This window comes from Mesitornis unicolor, unplaced genomic scaffold (genome assembly GCF_000695765.1).
Source record: "Mesitornis unicolor isolate BGI_N332 unplaced genomic scaffold, ASM69576v1 scaffold45261, whole genome shotgun sequence".
Taxonomy (NCBI): domain Eukaryota; kingdom Metazoa; phylum Chordata; class Aves; order Mesitornithiformes; family Mesitornithidae; genus Mesitornis; species Mesitornis unicolor.
In genome coordinates, this window is record NW_010166631.1 from 11,375 (window position 1) to 26,733 (window position 15,359).

The 15,359-nt window shown below is 39.2% G+C and overlaps 1 protein-coding gene across 1 annotated transcript in view; it reads left to right on the plus strand.

Moving 5' to 3' along the window:
* Positions 1-6,086, plus strand: part of STX7 (syntaxin 7) — a 15,070-nt gene extending 8,984 nt beyond the window's left edge. Inside the window, exons 5-9 of the mRNA XM_010195031.1 lie at positions 1-38; positions 761-851; positions 2,026-2,098; positions 2,686-2,768; positions 5,397-6,086. The exon at positions 1-38 is cut by the window's left edge and continues 14 nt beyond it. Of these exons, the coding sequence (XP_010193333.1) occupies positions 1-38; positions 761-851; positions 2,026-2,098; positions 2,686-2,768; positions 5,397-5,489 (378 nt within the window). The 3' untranslated portion in view covers positions 5,490-6,086. The remainder of the gene's footprint in view (positions 39-760; positions 852-2,025; positions 2,099-2,685; positions 2,769-5,396) is intronic.
* Positions 6,087-15,359: the final 9,273 nt, after the last annotated feature.

Sequence of the window (15,359 nt, forward strand, 5' to 3'; positions counted from 1 at the left end):
GATAGCTACAAAGAAGGAACACTTGTCTCTTGGGACAGGTATGTTGAATTCATTAGTAAGTCTTAACCTAGCTCAAAATAATAAATAACCTGCAAGGAAGCCAGCTTCTGGGTTGGTTTTGTTTGTTTGTTTTTTCCTGATCAGTTGCCTTTTTCTGGAGGGAGTTGGGATAGGTTGTTCAGTTAGGTTTCCTTCCATAGGGTGAGTGTAGAAAAAAAAGACTTGGTGGTATAGGTGAGAAGAAAAAGGAGCAGTTCACATTATCTCCCCCTTTATTCCCCCATGCTTCATCTTCAGTCATCTCCTTAAACTGCCCTAAGTCTGTATTAGGGCTTTCTGTGACCCAGACTTAGGTGAGTCCAACCTGTGAATGGAGTAAAACTGTTCTCATAAGGGTCTGATGTCATACTCTCCAAGAGCTGCTTCTTAGTCTCGGGTTCTGTTTTGTTGGCTACTTTGCATCCTCAGATGGATATAAATTGCAGTTTATAATTCAGAAGAAGCTTTGCCCTGGTATTCAGAGTTGGAATTTCCAATTAGCTATCTCAATGCTATATGCAATGTTGCTACAGCAACAGCTTCTTACACCAAAGGTGTGACTGTTAGACCTTCCCTGTAAGCTAGACAGGCAGCGATAAAAACATGCAGTTTGGTTAACCAAAAATGTAAAGTGTGTGCTATGTACTTAACTGTCGTTTTATTCTTCTGAGTTATTTCTCATCATGCCTGTTCAGTTTTGGTTTATTTTATTGTCTGATAGTCAACCGCAAGCACAAGTGCAAGATGAAGAAATTACCGAAGATGACCTCCGTCTTATTGAGGAGAGGGAATCTTCCATTAGGCAGCTTGAGGTAAATACAAGTGGTTTTACAGCAGAATATGCTTTAAGTGTTTCCAAAGAAAAAGCATTTTCATTTTATAGTGGCATGAGGTGCTCATGGGATTGCAAGGAAAAAGACTTTTTTTTTTTTTTTCTCCAACATAGTGGTCATATTATGAAACCTTTTTTAACAGTGACTAAAATGAAGCAAAATTATACCTTTCCTCCCAGGTATTCCCAATGTATTGTTTAACATCTTCATTTTGTAAGCAGATTTTTTTAACACTTCTGGAAATACAGAGATACTCTGTTTCATTCAAACTTTTATAACTAAGGGCTTATCAAAAAGTTAAAAACATTTAAGAACAAGATGTAAACTAGACAAAAAACCATCATGTGTGATGAAATACTGACAGCAAGAGACTTCTGCGAAGACAAAATGAATTTTTCCAGCCAGTCTGGAATCTACTTTTCTAGCATTAACAAGAAAGATGCTGGAACTGGAGTTTGTCAGAAAGTCTTGCTGATGCATGTGGCAAAATCCATTCTATGTTTAAATTTTTTAATAATCTCTCCCTTGCCACCCATACTTTTAACTTAGAGTGACTTGATCTAAGCATGTATCCATCCTTAGTTAAGAAAAGATTGTATGCACAGTAATATTGTGGCATCTGTCACTTCATTGCAACCAGATGGTATAGGAGAATGTAATATAGGTGCAGCAGCCTGGCCATATTATAGAAGCAACTTCTGTAAACTGTGGTGCTTGTGAAAATTGTGTATGTTTAACTTAATAGGTGTTCTAAAACTAATGTAAAATACTTTCTTCACACTTTTATTAATTTAGCTTAAATGAAAAGCTTTTAAGCGAAGTTGGCACGAGCCTTTCCCTTCAGTTAAACTAATACAAGTATGTGTGTAGGCAAGTCCTCAGCAGTGAGGAATCCTGTTTGCAATGTGATGTAAAGCATACTTTGTGCACATACTCATCTTCAGTTAGTTTGATTATTATAAACTTGCTCTCATACTACCAAAAAAGCCTTCCAAATAAACATGTATAATTTGATGATTTTCTTTTTTTTTATCCTGAAGTATAAAGAGTCATGGATACATACCCAGGTGGAGAAGGAGCAGTATTTGTATCTAAATGTACAGAAATGCTAGTATATGTTTTGTCAATTAATGGGATGATTGTTTCTTTGCAGGCAGATATTATGGACATCAATGAAATTTTTAAGGATCTAGGGATGATGATTCATGAACAAGGTGATGTCATAGGTAAGTTCAATTTAAATACTCTCTGAAAGATTTTTATTCTGTTTCTTTAGAGAGCAGCAATGTAGAACTTCCTTTTGCTGGAAAAATTCCCCTAATAAGAATATCAATGCCAAAGCAAATAAGTTGCAACCTAATCATGAGTAGACTGGCAAAGGTAACTGAGAATACATTAAGAAAGTGTGTTTAAAAGGTAGTTTAAATCATTATGTAGTTTTTCATGTGTATAAAATGTCTTTAAATGTAGTTTTTTGAATTGTTTGTATAAGTAAAAAGGAAAAAAAAGATTACAAGTATTGAAAGTTTCCACCCTGGCTGGTATCTAAGGTTCAGCCCTGCTTCTAGGGCAGAGGATCTGTTACTGACATTAATTCAGCCACTCATTGCCTGAGCAGTTCTGAAATGAACTCAGGCATAAATATAGGATGAGTCAAGATTCCATAATGCAAGGTCTAAAACTTTGGGTATTGACAAAGACACCAGCAGTTGAGGAGCTGCTCTTGCATATGCTCTCAAGTGTATTTCAGCATCCCAAACCTTTGGCTGGTTATGACTAATCAAAATTTGAAATCTTTTGTTTTAAAATAAAGACAGCATAGAAGCCAATGTGGAAAATGCAGAGGTGCATGTGCAGCAAGCAAACCAGCAGCTGTCAAGAGCAGCAAACTACCAGGTAATGTCAGTGCTGACTGCCAGTTTGTCTGTAACTGTTCTTTCTCAGACTTCCAGTTACTTACACAGTTCAAGTTTTGCTTATTAGTTTCCTCAATGCTTGGAGATTTGCATAAGGGTTTCTCTTAGACTACGATAATATTTCTAGGACACTATAAAAACAAAAGTCAGTAACCTTTGGGTTTCCTATAAAATTAGCCAGGCTGTTTCAGAGCACCTGGAGTTATACCTTTATTTAAAAACAAATGAGCAAACCTCTCATTTTACAGCTCAAGAAGCAAAAGGTTCCTGTGTACAGAGAGTGAGCCTCTGAAGTTCACTGGAGGAGTATGGAAAATAGGAAGGGAAATCTTTTGAAGATGCTGCCAGCTAGCATCAATTTTTGCTGTCCAAAATCTTCTCAAAGCTGTGTATATCCAGCTTCTGTTAATTGCTACTCTGATGCTAAAAATGTATTTCAGACTCTCAAACTTTTTTGAAAATCCTTTTAAATACCTTTAAATGCCACTTCATTTATAACATTTTGGAACTTACTAGAAATAATCTTATTAGTAATAAATCTTCCCTCTTTAGTCAGAGTTAGTCCTTAAGGCTTTTTTTTTGCCTTTTTTTTTTGCCTTTTTTTTTGCCTTACTTTTTTTTTTTTAAATCCTCTTATGTGTGTTAGTAGTAGCCAGGACAGTAAGTCAATGACAAAATATCTGAAGGATTGCCTGCTGATTTCAGACGTGTGAGAGGAGAAGGTGTAGATGCATCCTTGAACTGTATCCTAGGTGGCACTAATTGGCACATTACGTATGGTTGATGATTAATTAATTAATACTGACAAAGTTCAGGAAAAAAAATAGTAGTAGCCAAAATTTTCTGTGGAAGGTGTTAGTTTTCTGGTTGGAATTTTAAATGAAAAACTTTGTGCTTTATCTTGAGGAGGGAAGAACGAGTATTGTCTGATCTTGAAGGAAGGTTATAAGACTTCTGACATGCTTCTGTTCAGTGGGTCTTGTGGCAAAGACCAACTACTCTGCAGAACTGGCTTCTGTTTGAGAGATTGTGTAGTTTGCTTCAGATTTGAACTTCTCTTTGCTTGAAAGCTCATCCTTGCTCCAAGATACTGAAAAATAATTTCCCCTTTCAGCAGACTTATTTTATTTTCAGCAATTGTTCTATCACTATGCCCTGGCCTTGTCAAGGAAGTGTTAAGAGGTCCATGCTTGCTGGCAGGGATGGTTGGTACCCTCACAACTCCTGTTTGTGGTTGGACGAGGTATGCACCCATCTGCCATGTGGGGTGCGCTCGCAAGGCAGAGCTGTTAAGGCAAAGCCAGGCTCTTATCTTTCCTGCTTTACCATTGCTGCTTCAGCAGTCATAGAAATGATGATCAAATGTATGAGGAAATAAGATCTCCATGTCTTTAGTCTGCTAGGTTGCTTAAGTAGTGTTACAGGGAAGATGTTTTGACTTCAGTGCAATGTTGATAAGAGGTGATCTCCAGAATGAAAGAGACTAGGAGTGTAAGGAGAGACACATTAAATAAAAAGGAAGGTACGCTAACAAATAGATTGAGTTCTAGCAAGTAAAATGTTGAAGTGAAGAAATCTTAGCCTGACAATGGTAGAAGTGACAGTGAGATACTAAAACTAGAAGAAAAGAATAGTTAAGACAAGGAACTTGGTAGTGTGGGTGGTACTTGACAGAGAACTGGCAGCTTCAGTGAAGAGCTGACACAGATGTAGTTCTGCAGCGGGGAGAGGAAATAAAAACACCCAGGCAGAAGAACTTCTGCCAAAATAAAGCAAAGTGTGCCTTTGCTTCTGGAGCTGTGCCCTAGAATCCTGAGACTTGAGTGTTATTGTCCTTTGGCTATCAGCAAAAGCCTGTGAAGCCCACTGGTAATTTCCTTTCCTGCTGTGAAGGAAACCTTCAGATTCCATAACCTTCAGATAGAGGATGACAAACTGTTGCTAGTCTTGGGTGCTCTGACATCTCAGGTTACAGACCTGTATAGGAGATGTGAAAGTTCTGGACGTGCTCATAACTTGCACTTTATTTTAGTGACATCTGTATAACTGGGTCTCTAGTCAGATCTCTTTCTTCTTTTTATGAGCAAGTTGTATCTATGAAACTTCACAAAAACAACTTTAAAATAGATAAATATGTGAATAGATGCAAAGTCAGTCTTCCAGAGGCCTGAAATTGCAGTTCTTTGTCCTCATTTGTATATACATTAATAGTCTTTAAATATTTTTTCTAGCAGACCATTTTTACCCCCTCTACTGTGCAAATTGGTTGTCCATTTTCCTCTGTACATGGTCACCTGTTCTCTTGTGTTTTCTTTCCAGCAGTGTTCTAATTACATTCATTCATTACATTACTGCATTCTCTTTCTTTAGTTTATTATGTATGCAGGAAAATACTGAAATTATTTTGTTAAATAATAGAGGCATAAAAGTAAGTTTTGGATAACTTAGCTCTTTTTTTTTTTTAACAACTTTATATGACTTCTTGTTAGTCAGGATATGATTTAGTTCGATCGTATAAGCGGTAGGACTGTAACAGTGTTTGAGTAGTCTTCTGTTGTGATGGTGCAGACTTCAATCAATTTGGTTTTTTTTTTCTGTCTATTGGCAGCAAAGATCCCGAAAGAAGATGTGCATCCTCATTATTGTACTTGCTGTTGGAATATTGCTTCTTGGACTCATCTTGTGGTTATCTACTAGATAAGTCTCTGGAGAAAGTGTTGTAATTGGTATTTAAATTATGAAAGGAGTTTCCTAGTCATGGTTTGCTCATTGTGTAGCTGAGTAAAATAATGGTTCTGTAGTTCGTCACACTTTCTTTTTAAAGACTTTTTGTTTTAACCTGAGAAGTAACATTCTCAGTACTACTGTCAGTATCTCTGATACCGCCTGCCCTCTTGGATGTGGTTGCTGTCTTACCAGAAAAAAAGCAGTCAGGGTCATAAACTGTTCTGTTAACTTAAGCTTAAAAACCCTTTAAGGTTTAGGGGGCTAATCAAAATCATGATAATTTGTTTTGATGGGATGGGCAATTATCTTTTGGGATATTGCTAAATGTTGCTGCCAAAACAAACTCCTGAATTGTTGCTTGAGACAACAAATTCACATCTCAGAATTTATTTTTAAGTTAGAAATGTCTTTCTATCTTTTCTTTCCATACCACACACCTGCCCATTTGATATGGGTGGTTCAAAAATGAAGTGTAGGTTGCTGAAGTTGGTGTGATCTCTCTTATAGCTGAAGCCTTTGAATTAAGCCTTCAGTTTGCCTGCAGTCTTTTAGATGCTTTATATATCTCTATCTGATGTTGAGTATGGTTATGCCTGGAAGCCTCCTGCCAAGGTAGGTAGGGTGGATGATGTAATTATGTGGATTTTTTGTTCCAGTTCTTGCATTAAGAAGTACTGTGTTTATGTGCACACGCCTGGTATCTTTGCATCTGAAGTGTGCATCAATGAGCTTGGCTAGATGAAAATAAGCTCTAGTCTGTGAATTCTTAGATTTACTGGGAAGAACAGAAATTCCCAACTTCCTTACTGCACTTGAATGTCACTGTTCTGAAACTGCTGTGATTTGGTTTCCATGAACAGATTCGAAGTTGTATGTGATGTCTTTCATACATCTGAAGAAAAGAAGATTACAAGTTCAATTCCAAGTTCAGCAGTGGTATCTGAAGTTGAAATTGGTTGAACTGATTCAAACTGTTTTAGATATTTGATGCTTATAGCCTTTAAAATGACCTTTCCTTTTGTGCCATTTTGTACTAATATATTAAAAATGTAACAACACTTTTTTGCCAATTAATCTATTTGCTTTTTTAATTGATCTTGGAGAAATAATCTGAAAAGTGTACAGATGACAAAGTCACTTAATCTGTATTTTATAAAGTTATTGTACACTAGACTGATAAAGAATGCACTGTTTACATGGTGACCTATAAAATATTATTTGGGAACAATCTAACTGTAAGCATAAAAGGACTTCAGAATTGTAACCATGCAACCAAAATAAAGGTCTTTTAAAGAGTACATTTTTCTGGTAATTTCTTGTTTTCAGAATTGATCTTGACAAACACATCTGTAATCTTTGCTTTTATGTAAAAGATTGAAACTTCTCAGAACAACTCCAGAGAATTCCAGCTGATCAGCCCAGAGAGGCCTTGATTCCTGTGCTGCACTTCACACCATTAATGAAGATGTTCCTGGATCTTTAACTCCTATCTGTGTGAGCCTGGTCCCAGGAGGAAAGGTTGTGCTTCATTTTGTGCGGTTGCTGGCAGTGGGTGCTGGGGGTGGACTGTTACGAGCTCTCCTTTGGCATAGCATGAAACTTTTGAGGGATGGGAATCCATGGCTTGTGCTGCTGTATTTGGATTCCCAAAAACAAGTCCTGTGGGACTACATGATTATGTTCTAGGTAACATGGAAAATGCATCTGAGATTGAAAAGGGAATTTAATTTTCATGGAAGTTGGAGTGTGGACTCTTGTGTGTTGAGATCCCAGCAACTGTGTTCCTGTGGCTGCCTTTGCTGTGGGTGAGGCTGGGACTCCATCACCCTCACTTGTTCAAGGACCATCAGATAGGCTTTGTGCAACTACCAGCCATGGTAAGGCTGGCACTGGCAAGGCTAATGCCTTCTTTTGCTTCCAGACTACACTACTCCAAACTAGAAGAGCAGTCGGCATTTTGGCTGAACAGCTTGCTTGCCAGTGAACTCACTAAAACTGACTTTTTGGAAGTTTCCTGACCTTAATGCGTAACAAACTCTTTACACTATTACAATCAGGTGCAGAGGAATGGACTAATCATATGTGCCCAGAAGGTAATTTTCTTTTAAAATACCTCATACCTGCTTCTGTCAGTGACTGACTGATGCCACTGACATGTTTGGGATGGAAAAGCAGCTCCTCAGCAGCAGATCTTCAGCTCTGACTCCTATCAGATCAGAAACTGTCTATGCTTGATACTTGTTATATTTTGTATGTATTGCAGTTTGTTTGCTTGTTTTCCTGCTAGGAGCGTTCTCCACTAAAAGGCTTATCAAATTCAATAATATTGCTCATTTTGGGATGAAATGGTATATTTACTGATTGACTATTTCCTTATAAAGGAATGAATACCTTCCTTATTGAGCTTATCCAGGAGTGACTGTAAAGCAGAAGAGCCAGTGCATAAAGCTTCATCCAACAGGGGCTGGTGAGAAAAACCTGCTTGGGAAGAATTTTCAAGTGACTTAGAAAGTTTGTGAGTTGCACAGCATTGCATTTCCCAAACCCATGCTGAAACATGCTGAGACCTGCTGCCTATATTCTTGTTCTGTGTCTGATTTATCTGCATGTTTATTTCCCATGTGCAGTTAGCTCTTTCTGTTTAGACAGTTGTGCACCTTATCTGTTCACTTTCTCTCTGGTGGTAGTGGTTCAGGGACTGTCAAGGAGAGCACAGCTGAGAGCCATGGTACAAGCATTCCTTGCTTTCATTCATGATCTATTCATAAAAACTACTTATGAGGTGTAGGTCACTCCCCTGTGTGCTCTCACATGAAATATTTCTCCCTTTTTTGAATCCCAGTGGAGGTGGGGCATGAGACCCCTTTACTTCTGGAAGAGATGAAGTGCCAGCTGTCAGAAGCCCTGGGGATTTCCCCACCTGGGCAACCTGATGGGGGCTGGCTGGTTGCAGCAGACTGGGCTGCTCCTGCTGCTGCTGACCTGGCTGGGAGGCAGGGGGTGGTGGGGGAGTCAGCACTGGAGTGTTTACACACAAGCTCCTGTGCCTGTAGGAAAGACCAGCCTGCAAGGCCCTAATTGCTCGTTAAGAATCTTAGTGCTATTAATTTTCAAACTTGATTAGGCAGAAACAGTGTTGGGCTTTTTTGTATTTAGAGTGACCGTGTTGGGGGGCATAAATACACCTTTTTTAATGTGCTTCTAATGGAGCTCATATCCTTCTGTCTTTTCCCTCCCCTGCATGCATGCACACTTAACTGTATAAAATGCAAATTGCAAGTATTTAGAGAGCTTTTATATCTATTAAGAACCCAGTAAAACATCTGGATGTAACATGCATGAGTCAATGTTTTTAGAACAAAGATTTTGGCTGTTCCAAATTACCCATCAATATCTGTCAGATTAGCAAGGCCAAAAAATGCAGTCAAAGCACCCTTCATTTTACTGAAGGAACCTGGTAAGAATAGTCCCTTTGTAGTTATCTTAACCACACACACCAGGGGTGATTTTCTGTTCTTTCTTTATCAAAGAGCTGAAAAATCACAGGGGCGGACAGCTTTTTAAAAGTGCTTTTTTCCCCCCTCTGCACCTCCCGCCTTGGAAATTGTTCATGACAATCAGCAGGGTATACAGTATCCTCAAACTAATTTCATACCTAAGAGCCTTCTTAAGTCACCCACACACTTATCGTCAGCAAATATGTTTGATTTCAGAGGTAGGAGCTGTATTTTGAGCATCAAAAGTAGTTTGAAACCATGAAAAAATGTTAATCTTGGGAAGTAAGGGGTCATAAGCTGGGGGGGGTGGAGATCATGACACAATCTGTTAGTAAAGTTTGAGAGATCAAATGCCTGTAGTTGATCACTGGTTTGGGATTTTTCAAGGCTTGTTTGTGTTGCTGGGTATCCTGTTTGGATGAAATGACTTTGCTTTTGTTCAGCACTGGTTGAACCTATTTGGTGCTTTCAGAAGCAGAAGGTTGGTGAGAGAGGAAAGAGCGGAGATCTCCTCACTGCTGGAAATCAGCACTTGATGAATTTCTGTTTCTTACGGTGCCTGCTGTGCAAAATGATGCCTAAGTGTATAGCATGCAGCTTTCCTTTTCAGTTTGCCGTTAAGTCCAAATCTCTCACTCAAAGTTGTTGTGGAGTGAGGGGTAATTATTCTCTGATGAGGTGCCCACCTGCAGAATGTTTGTAGATGCTATTGCAATACAGAGTTACAAGAATAAACATCTGAAAGCAATCGGCTTTCAGACATCTTTATCCTTGTATTCCTCTCCAATGGTGCTCCTGAAGCTGCAGAGATTTCTATAGCTTAAGCATGCAAATAATAAGGCATTTATTTAGTTCTTTGTGTGTCCTGAACGCATTCAGTGATAAAGGAAGCGAAGTGTTTACACAACAGTAATGAACACTACAAACCCAGAAATAACCAGAAGTAACAGAAAGTTCATTTTCAAAAGACATGCTCTATTCCCTTAAACAGAACATCATGAGAGCACCAAAGGATGTAGTAATTTGCTCTTTACACAGGTGATTCTCCACTTATGCCATTGACTATTTTGAATGTTTAAGCTTCAACGCAGCTGCAATGATTCTTTTTGCTCCTATTCCAAATATGAGAAAGGTTTGCAGGGTAAGGGAATGCATCATACTTGTTGATACTTGGAAAAATATTTTGAAGAAGAAATACTATTAGTGTCTGCTTGTTAATAGTCATGCCTCAGTCCATAACACAGCACTTTTCTGCTACTGCTGAGAAAATAGATTTTTCTGATTTAAGACAAAAAATATATTTTTCAGCTTTCACATTACAGCTTTGTTTTTATTAACGTAACATATTCTAAAATTTGTCTTACAAAAAGGAGGGGGAAAGTAAAAATATCAAAATTGGAGGTTACCAGCAACACTGCTTGCTCTGCCTGCCACCCCCAACAAAGTTCTTCAAGACTTATCCTGAACTGTATTATGATCATGTTTTTACTTTATTTAGTGTTTATCCAGAAAATGTTTGGCAGTGCAGATATTGAAACCTGAAGAAGTAATAAGGGTGGGAAGGATCAGGCAAACTGCATCATCCGGGCAGTATAAATGATAATACACCTTCCTGCCCGTACTCAAAAAGGAAAAGCAGCTGGAGCTACCAAGCTTGTGGCTTAGAAGCGGGGACCCGATTATGTTGAAGTCACACTGCAAGTGCCTCCAGGATGGCTTCAGCTGCCCACTGGATGGATCTTTATCTGAAGGAGATAAGCAGGGAGGAGGGGAGGATCTTTTCTGCTCTACAGGAGAACATCAGCCAGCAACTTGCAGAGAGGGTAGATAAATATATTCCCTGCCATCTGCACCATGTTTGCTGCCTCACACCCACTTTCACATGCACCTGGATGTTCTCTCTGCAGAGGGAACTGAAACCCCAAAGTTGGATTCCCAAAGCCCAGGACAAGGAAAGAATTAGACCTTTGTATCTCGTGGTCTTCAAGCACTTCTCTGCCACAGAGTGTAACTGAAACAGGGAAGAGCCTCATTGTCTGATAGGCTGTACCCTGACAGCTCTTCTTCAGCCAGATAAAGAATGAATACAATCTTGGAAACTAGTCACTGTGTTGTCAAGGGGAATTAGGCTGAAGAAGCTTGGAGGATTAGAAATGCTTATTAAAAAGTAGATTTAAACTGTCTTTGTAAGATGACAAAAACAAGTTGAGGCTTTCTCATCCTGTGTCAGCCTTGGTTTTGATGTCTTCAACAAATCATTATTTAGAATAATAAAAAGAGAACTTTAAATTGAGAAGGAAACTAGAGCATTTATCCCTGATCTGCATTGTTTTTATTAGTTTATAAACTAGTTTGTAACTTCCCAAGAAGGGAATTGCAAACCTTGAAGCTCTAGGGGTAGAGGGGCTGTCTCTGCAGCAATGACCCATGTTCCCTCTTCCACTGCAGGCACTCAGTGGAGTCCCTGGAGAACGGCAGTCTGGCACCTGAGTGTCCAGACAAAAACACAGGGCATCATTAATTTTCAAATCTTAAGGCAAAAGCAGGTTTTTAACTTAAAGGATTAAATACTTTTAAATACCAGCTGCTGTGAGAGGAATGAATGCATGCCCCTGTCTGATGCTGGACTGGAGTTTTTGAGTCAGGGAAAGGGCCCTTCTGCATCCTGGTCAGCCATCACCTGCTAGAATGAGATGTGACAGTTATTTAAGCTCATCTGGTTGCCAACAGGAATAAAGTCAGGTGTCTGAACACCTGAGGAATCTGAAATTAGAGTGAGAAAATGCAGCTGGGTTATTGCTGAGAGCCACTTGGTTATCTTTTAATAGTTGCTTCGCAGATATGTGTTGGACTGGCACTTGTTAAAGTCTGTAGTGCCTTGAGATGAGTGAGGAATTGCTTTTTGTGGCAGTTTCTTTCATATATTTTTTTCGTATTTTTAGTATCTGTTTCAATAAAGGGTGGAAATTTACCTGCTCCTAATCTGTTTTGAGGAGAAAGGATTTTGTTAAATATATGTAGAATATGAAATATATTTTTAAATATACATATTTACTTTCAGTGCTGCATAAACTGAGAGCAATGTGTTGTATAATATTTGAGATTTATTCAGGAAAAATATCAATATGATTCTGTAAGTTGTGTAGGATATTTTACTGGCAGCTTGTTATGCTAAACTAAATGAGCAGCTACCTGGAAAGATGGGCTGTTTCAGTAGGGTTTTCATAACCCTTGTTTTGGGGCAGATGGTGACTGCATGGACTGAGTTTAACCATGTAGCATCCCCATCCCTTTGAAACTGTCTCTGTGGAGCACTGCCTACAGTTTGTCTTTGCAGAAACTTAACAGGAGAAGCAAACACTGTTTTTTGCAAGGGGAGTTGTATCTGATTCACAGTCAGAGTGTGGGAGGTGCACAAACCAGCACAGAGAAGGCAACCAGCGCTACAACCCACCTCTAGGGCTTTGCCACTCTTGGAGTGGTGCCCTCAGAAACAGAAGTCCCTCTTTAGGACTCAGACTCGCCTCCTTCAGCATCTTCCCTGTGCTCCCCACACCAGCTCACACAGAGAGAAGGCAATTATTTTTTTAAAAAAACTTAATTCTTTGCACAATTTATCTTGGTCTTGCCTTTCCTACTGGTGGCTTTTCTCCTTCTCCAGCCTTTGCCTGGCAGCCTGTAGGGGCAGAACCAGCTCTACTTTAAGGTTCTGCCTACCCCATGGTGCCTGCTTTCTTCTTGCAAATAAAGTAATTCAGCTTGGCTATACAAGTCAGTAGTTATAGGCTGCAAACAAGCATTTTATTTACTCAATGTCAAAGGCATTCAGTGATGGAGCAATTTGGCGTCATCAATTCAGTAACTTCCATGGATTTCTTAATTTCTCAGCCAGTTGTAGCCTTGCTCTCAGTGTAGCTCTTCCCAGTGAAGAGGGAAATACAGTTTGTTTATTCTGGCAGACACTGGAGTGAGATTTATTATTTTTTAATCCTTACAGTTCCAATTTTATGATGGAACTGCACCTTAAAATAGGCAAGTACCCTGTGAGCTAAGCATTTCCATGCAAGTCAACTCTCCTGACACCTCCTCTGCCCTCCCCTGGCCTCAATTTACATCTGAACATTGCCAGAACAGTGGAAGTTTGACCTCAAGTTTCTCTTTTTCCCCAGACATAAGATAGCTATAAACTCTGTAGCTAAACTGCAACTCCTCTGATTTTTCAGTAGAAATTATTTCTTAAAAAAAAAGGAAGTATGAGGTTTGTGATTCATTCATTTGCAAACACAGCTCTGCATAAAAAGGCTGAAGGGGTATTTTGTAAACCGTGCACAGACTAGAAGAGCTCTGTAAACCCAGAAATATTACATAAAGACCACAAGACTAAACGAAAGTAAGAAAAATATTTGAGGGGAGAAGGTGAGGTAGGGGAGGCAGAAAAGGATCTTTCTATAGCATGTGCTATAGAGAAGGGCAGAAGCAAATATAACAACCATAGGTCTGAGAAACTGGATGTGACTGCGGAGAGATGAACTGAGTGACACTATGCAACGTTGTTCTGGGCAATAAATGGTGGCTGACTGTCACCCAGTGCATATGACTCAAATTTTGAAAATTGCTTTTCTATGAATAGCCTTATAAAGCTGGCCTTCTCTACAGCCAGAAAAACCATCTTTGCTCTTGTTGTTTTACTGCTCTGAGAAGGAAAAAATACTGGAGCTTTTCTGCATGTTGAGTTTCGTTTGTGTCCTAAGGCTCCAGTAGTCTGGTGGAGTCATTCTTGTTGAAAGTCTAGGGAAGCACTCAGATACTTGAACTTTTCTTGACTTCCCAGTTATGTTCTTGTTTTCTGGGAGGGGTGTGTGCACACCAAAAAAAGTGTAAGGAGGACTGGAGCAGAGGCAGGATGTATTAGGAAGGCTTGTATAAGAATTAAGATGACCAAAGTAATGGCATCATAGTAACATCAAGAAGTTGAGGGACATCAGCCGTAATTCAGTTTTACTATGCATGAGTTGTTGTAAGATAAAATATACACTAGTCTCAAAAACTTAGGCACTTAGCAAGTCAGAGATATTATTAAATCGTATTCAAAATTTCAGGAAGGGATATATCTATTTGCCTTGACAGCATTTTAAGGTTGCAAAGGGTACAAGAGTGTTGGTATTTTAATTACTTTTGGTTCTTAATTACTTTTGCGCTGCCTCATCTCTGCTGTTCTGTCAGGAAGGTGCTGGTGAAGGAAATGGGCTGTTTTTTCATGTTTGTTCATTTGTGCTTTTCACCACGATTCCCCTGCACCAAAATCATATCTACAATACTCCTATGCTATTCTCTTGGGATGTTTCTAGCAAGAACCCTGCCCAAGCTGTGTTCTCTCCACTTAGATGCAGCAAATCTGATCCCCAAAAGAACTCAAAGGCAAGATTGATCAATAGTGAAATTTTGAAAGGTGTATTCAAAATACCACTGCAGGTACTGAAGATGTAGTAAAATCTTATACTTATCTGACATATTGCTCTTTGATGCCAAGGACACCTTGAATGTTTTTATCTGGTAACTAAACTTCTGGTTTTGAAGTCCCAGATTTGGGGTGGCCTTCAGTAGTTGTTCCTGAAGGGAGAATGGAGGAGTCTCCTCAGCTTGGTCCTCAGTCTTTCCTGGTTGGGCTTTGCCATGTAGATACACAGAGGATTTTTTGATCAGGTCCTTATCAAAATCAGCCCAGAAGCATTTAAGGAAGGCAAAAAATACATTATCAAGTGCTTTATCAGGAAACCTTTTGTCTGATCAAAAGTTCCTGAGCCATAAAGAAAAAAAATATATCGGGATTGTAAATCAAAATGCAAAGGGAGAATGCAAATTTAACAAGATTTATCCCAGCCTCTAACACCAGCTCTTTTTAGGAGCTGTTTGTTCTTTTGTGGTTTTTTTGTTATTTTTTTTCTGCTTATCCAGACTTGTAAAATTTTCCATGGAAATGCATTACAGAATACTTCCCACTGTGCTAAGCAGTGCTTAATGACTATGAGTCATTACGGTGCTAATAGCACTGATTTGCTTTTAATGGGTGCCAAAGCACCTTGAGTGTTTATATTGTTAAAGATGCTATGGGCAACGGGATGCAATAGACTGAACAGTGTGGCACACGGCTGGGGATGGGCTGGGCTGGGCTGGTGCCTGGGTGTCATCTCAGATGGGAACAAGCAGGGCACCTCAGAGCCATGCAGTTTCTGAGATAGCGATAGGGAAATAATTTCTTTTAAAAAACCCAAACAAAACAAAACGACACACACACACACACACACACACACACACACACACAAAGAAAACAAAACTCACAAAACCAA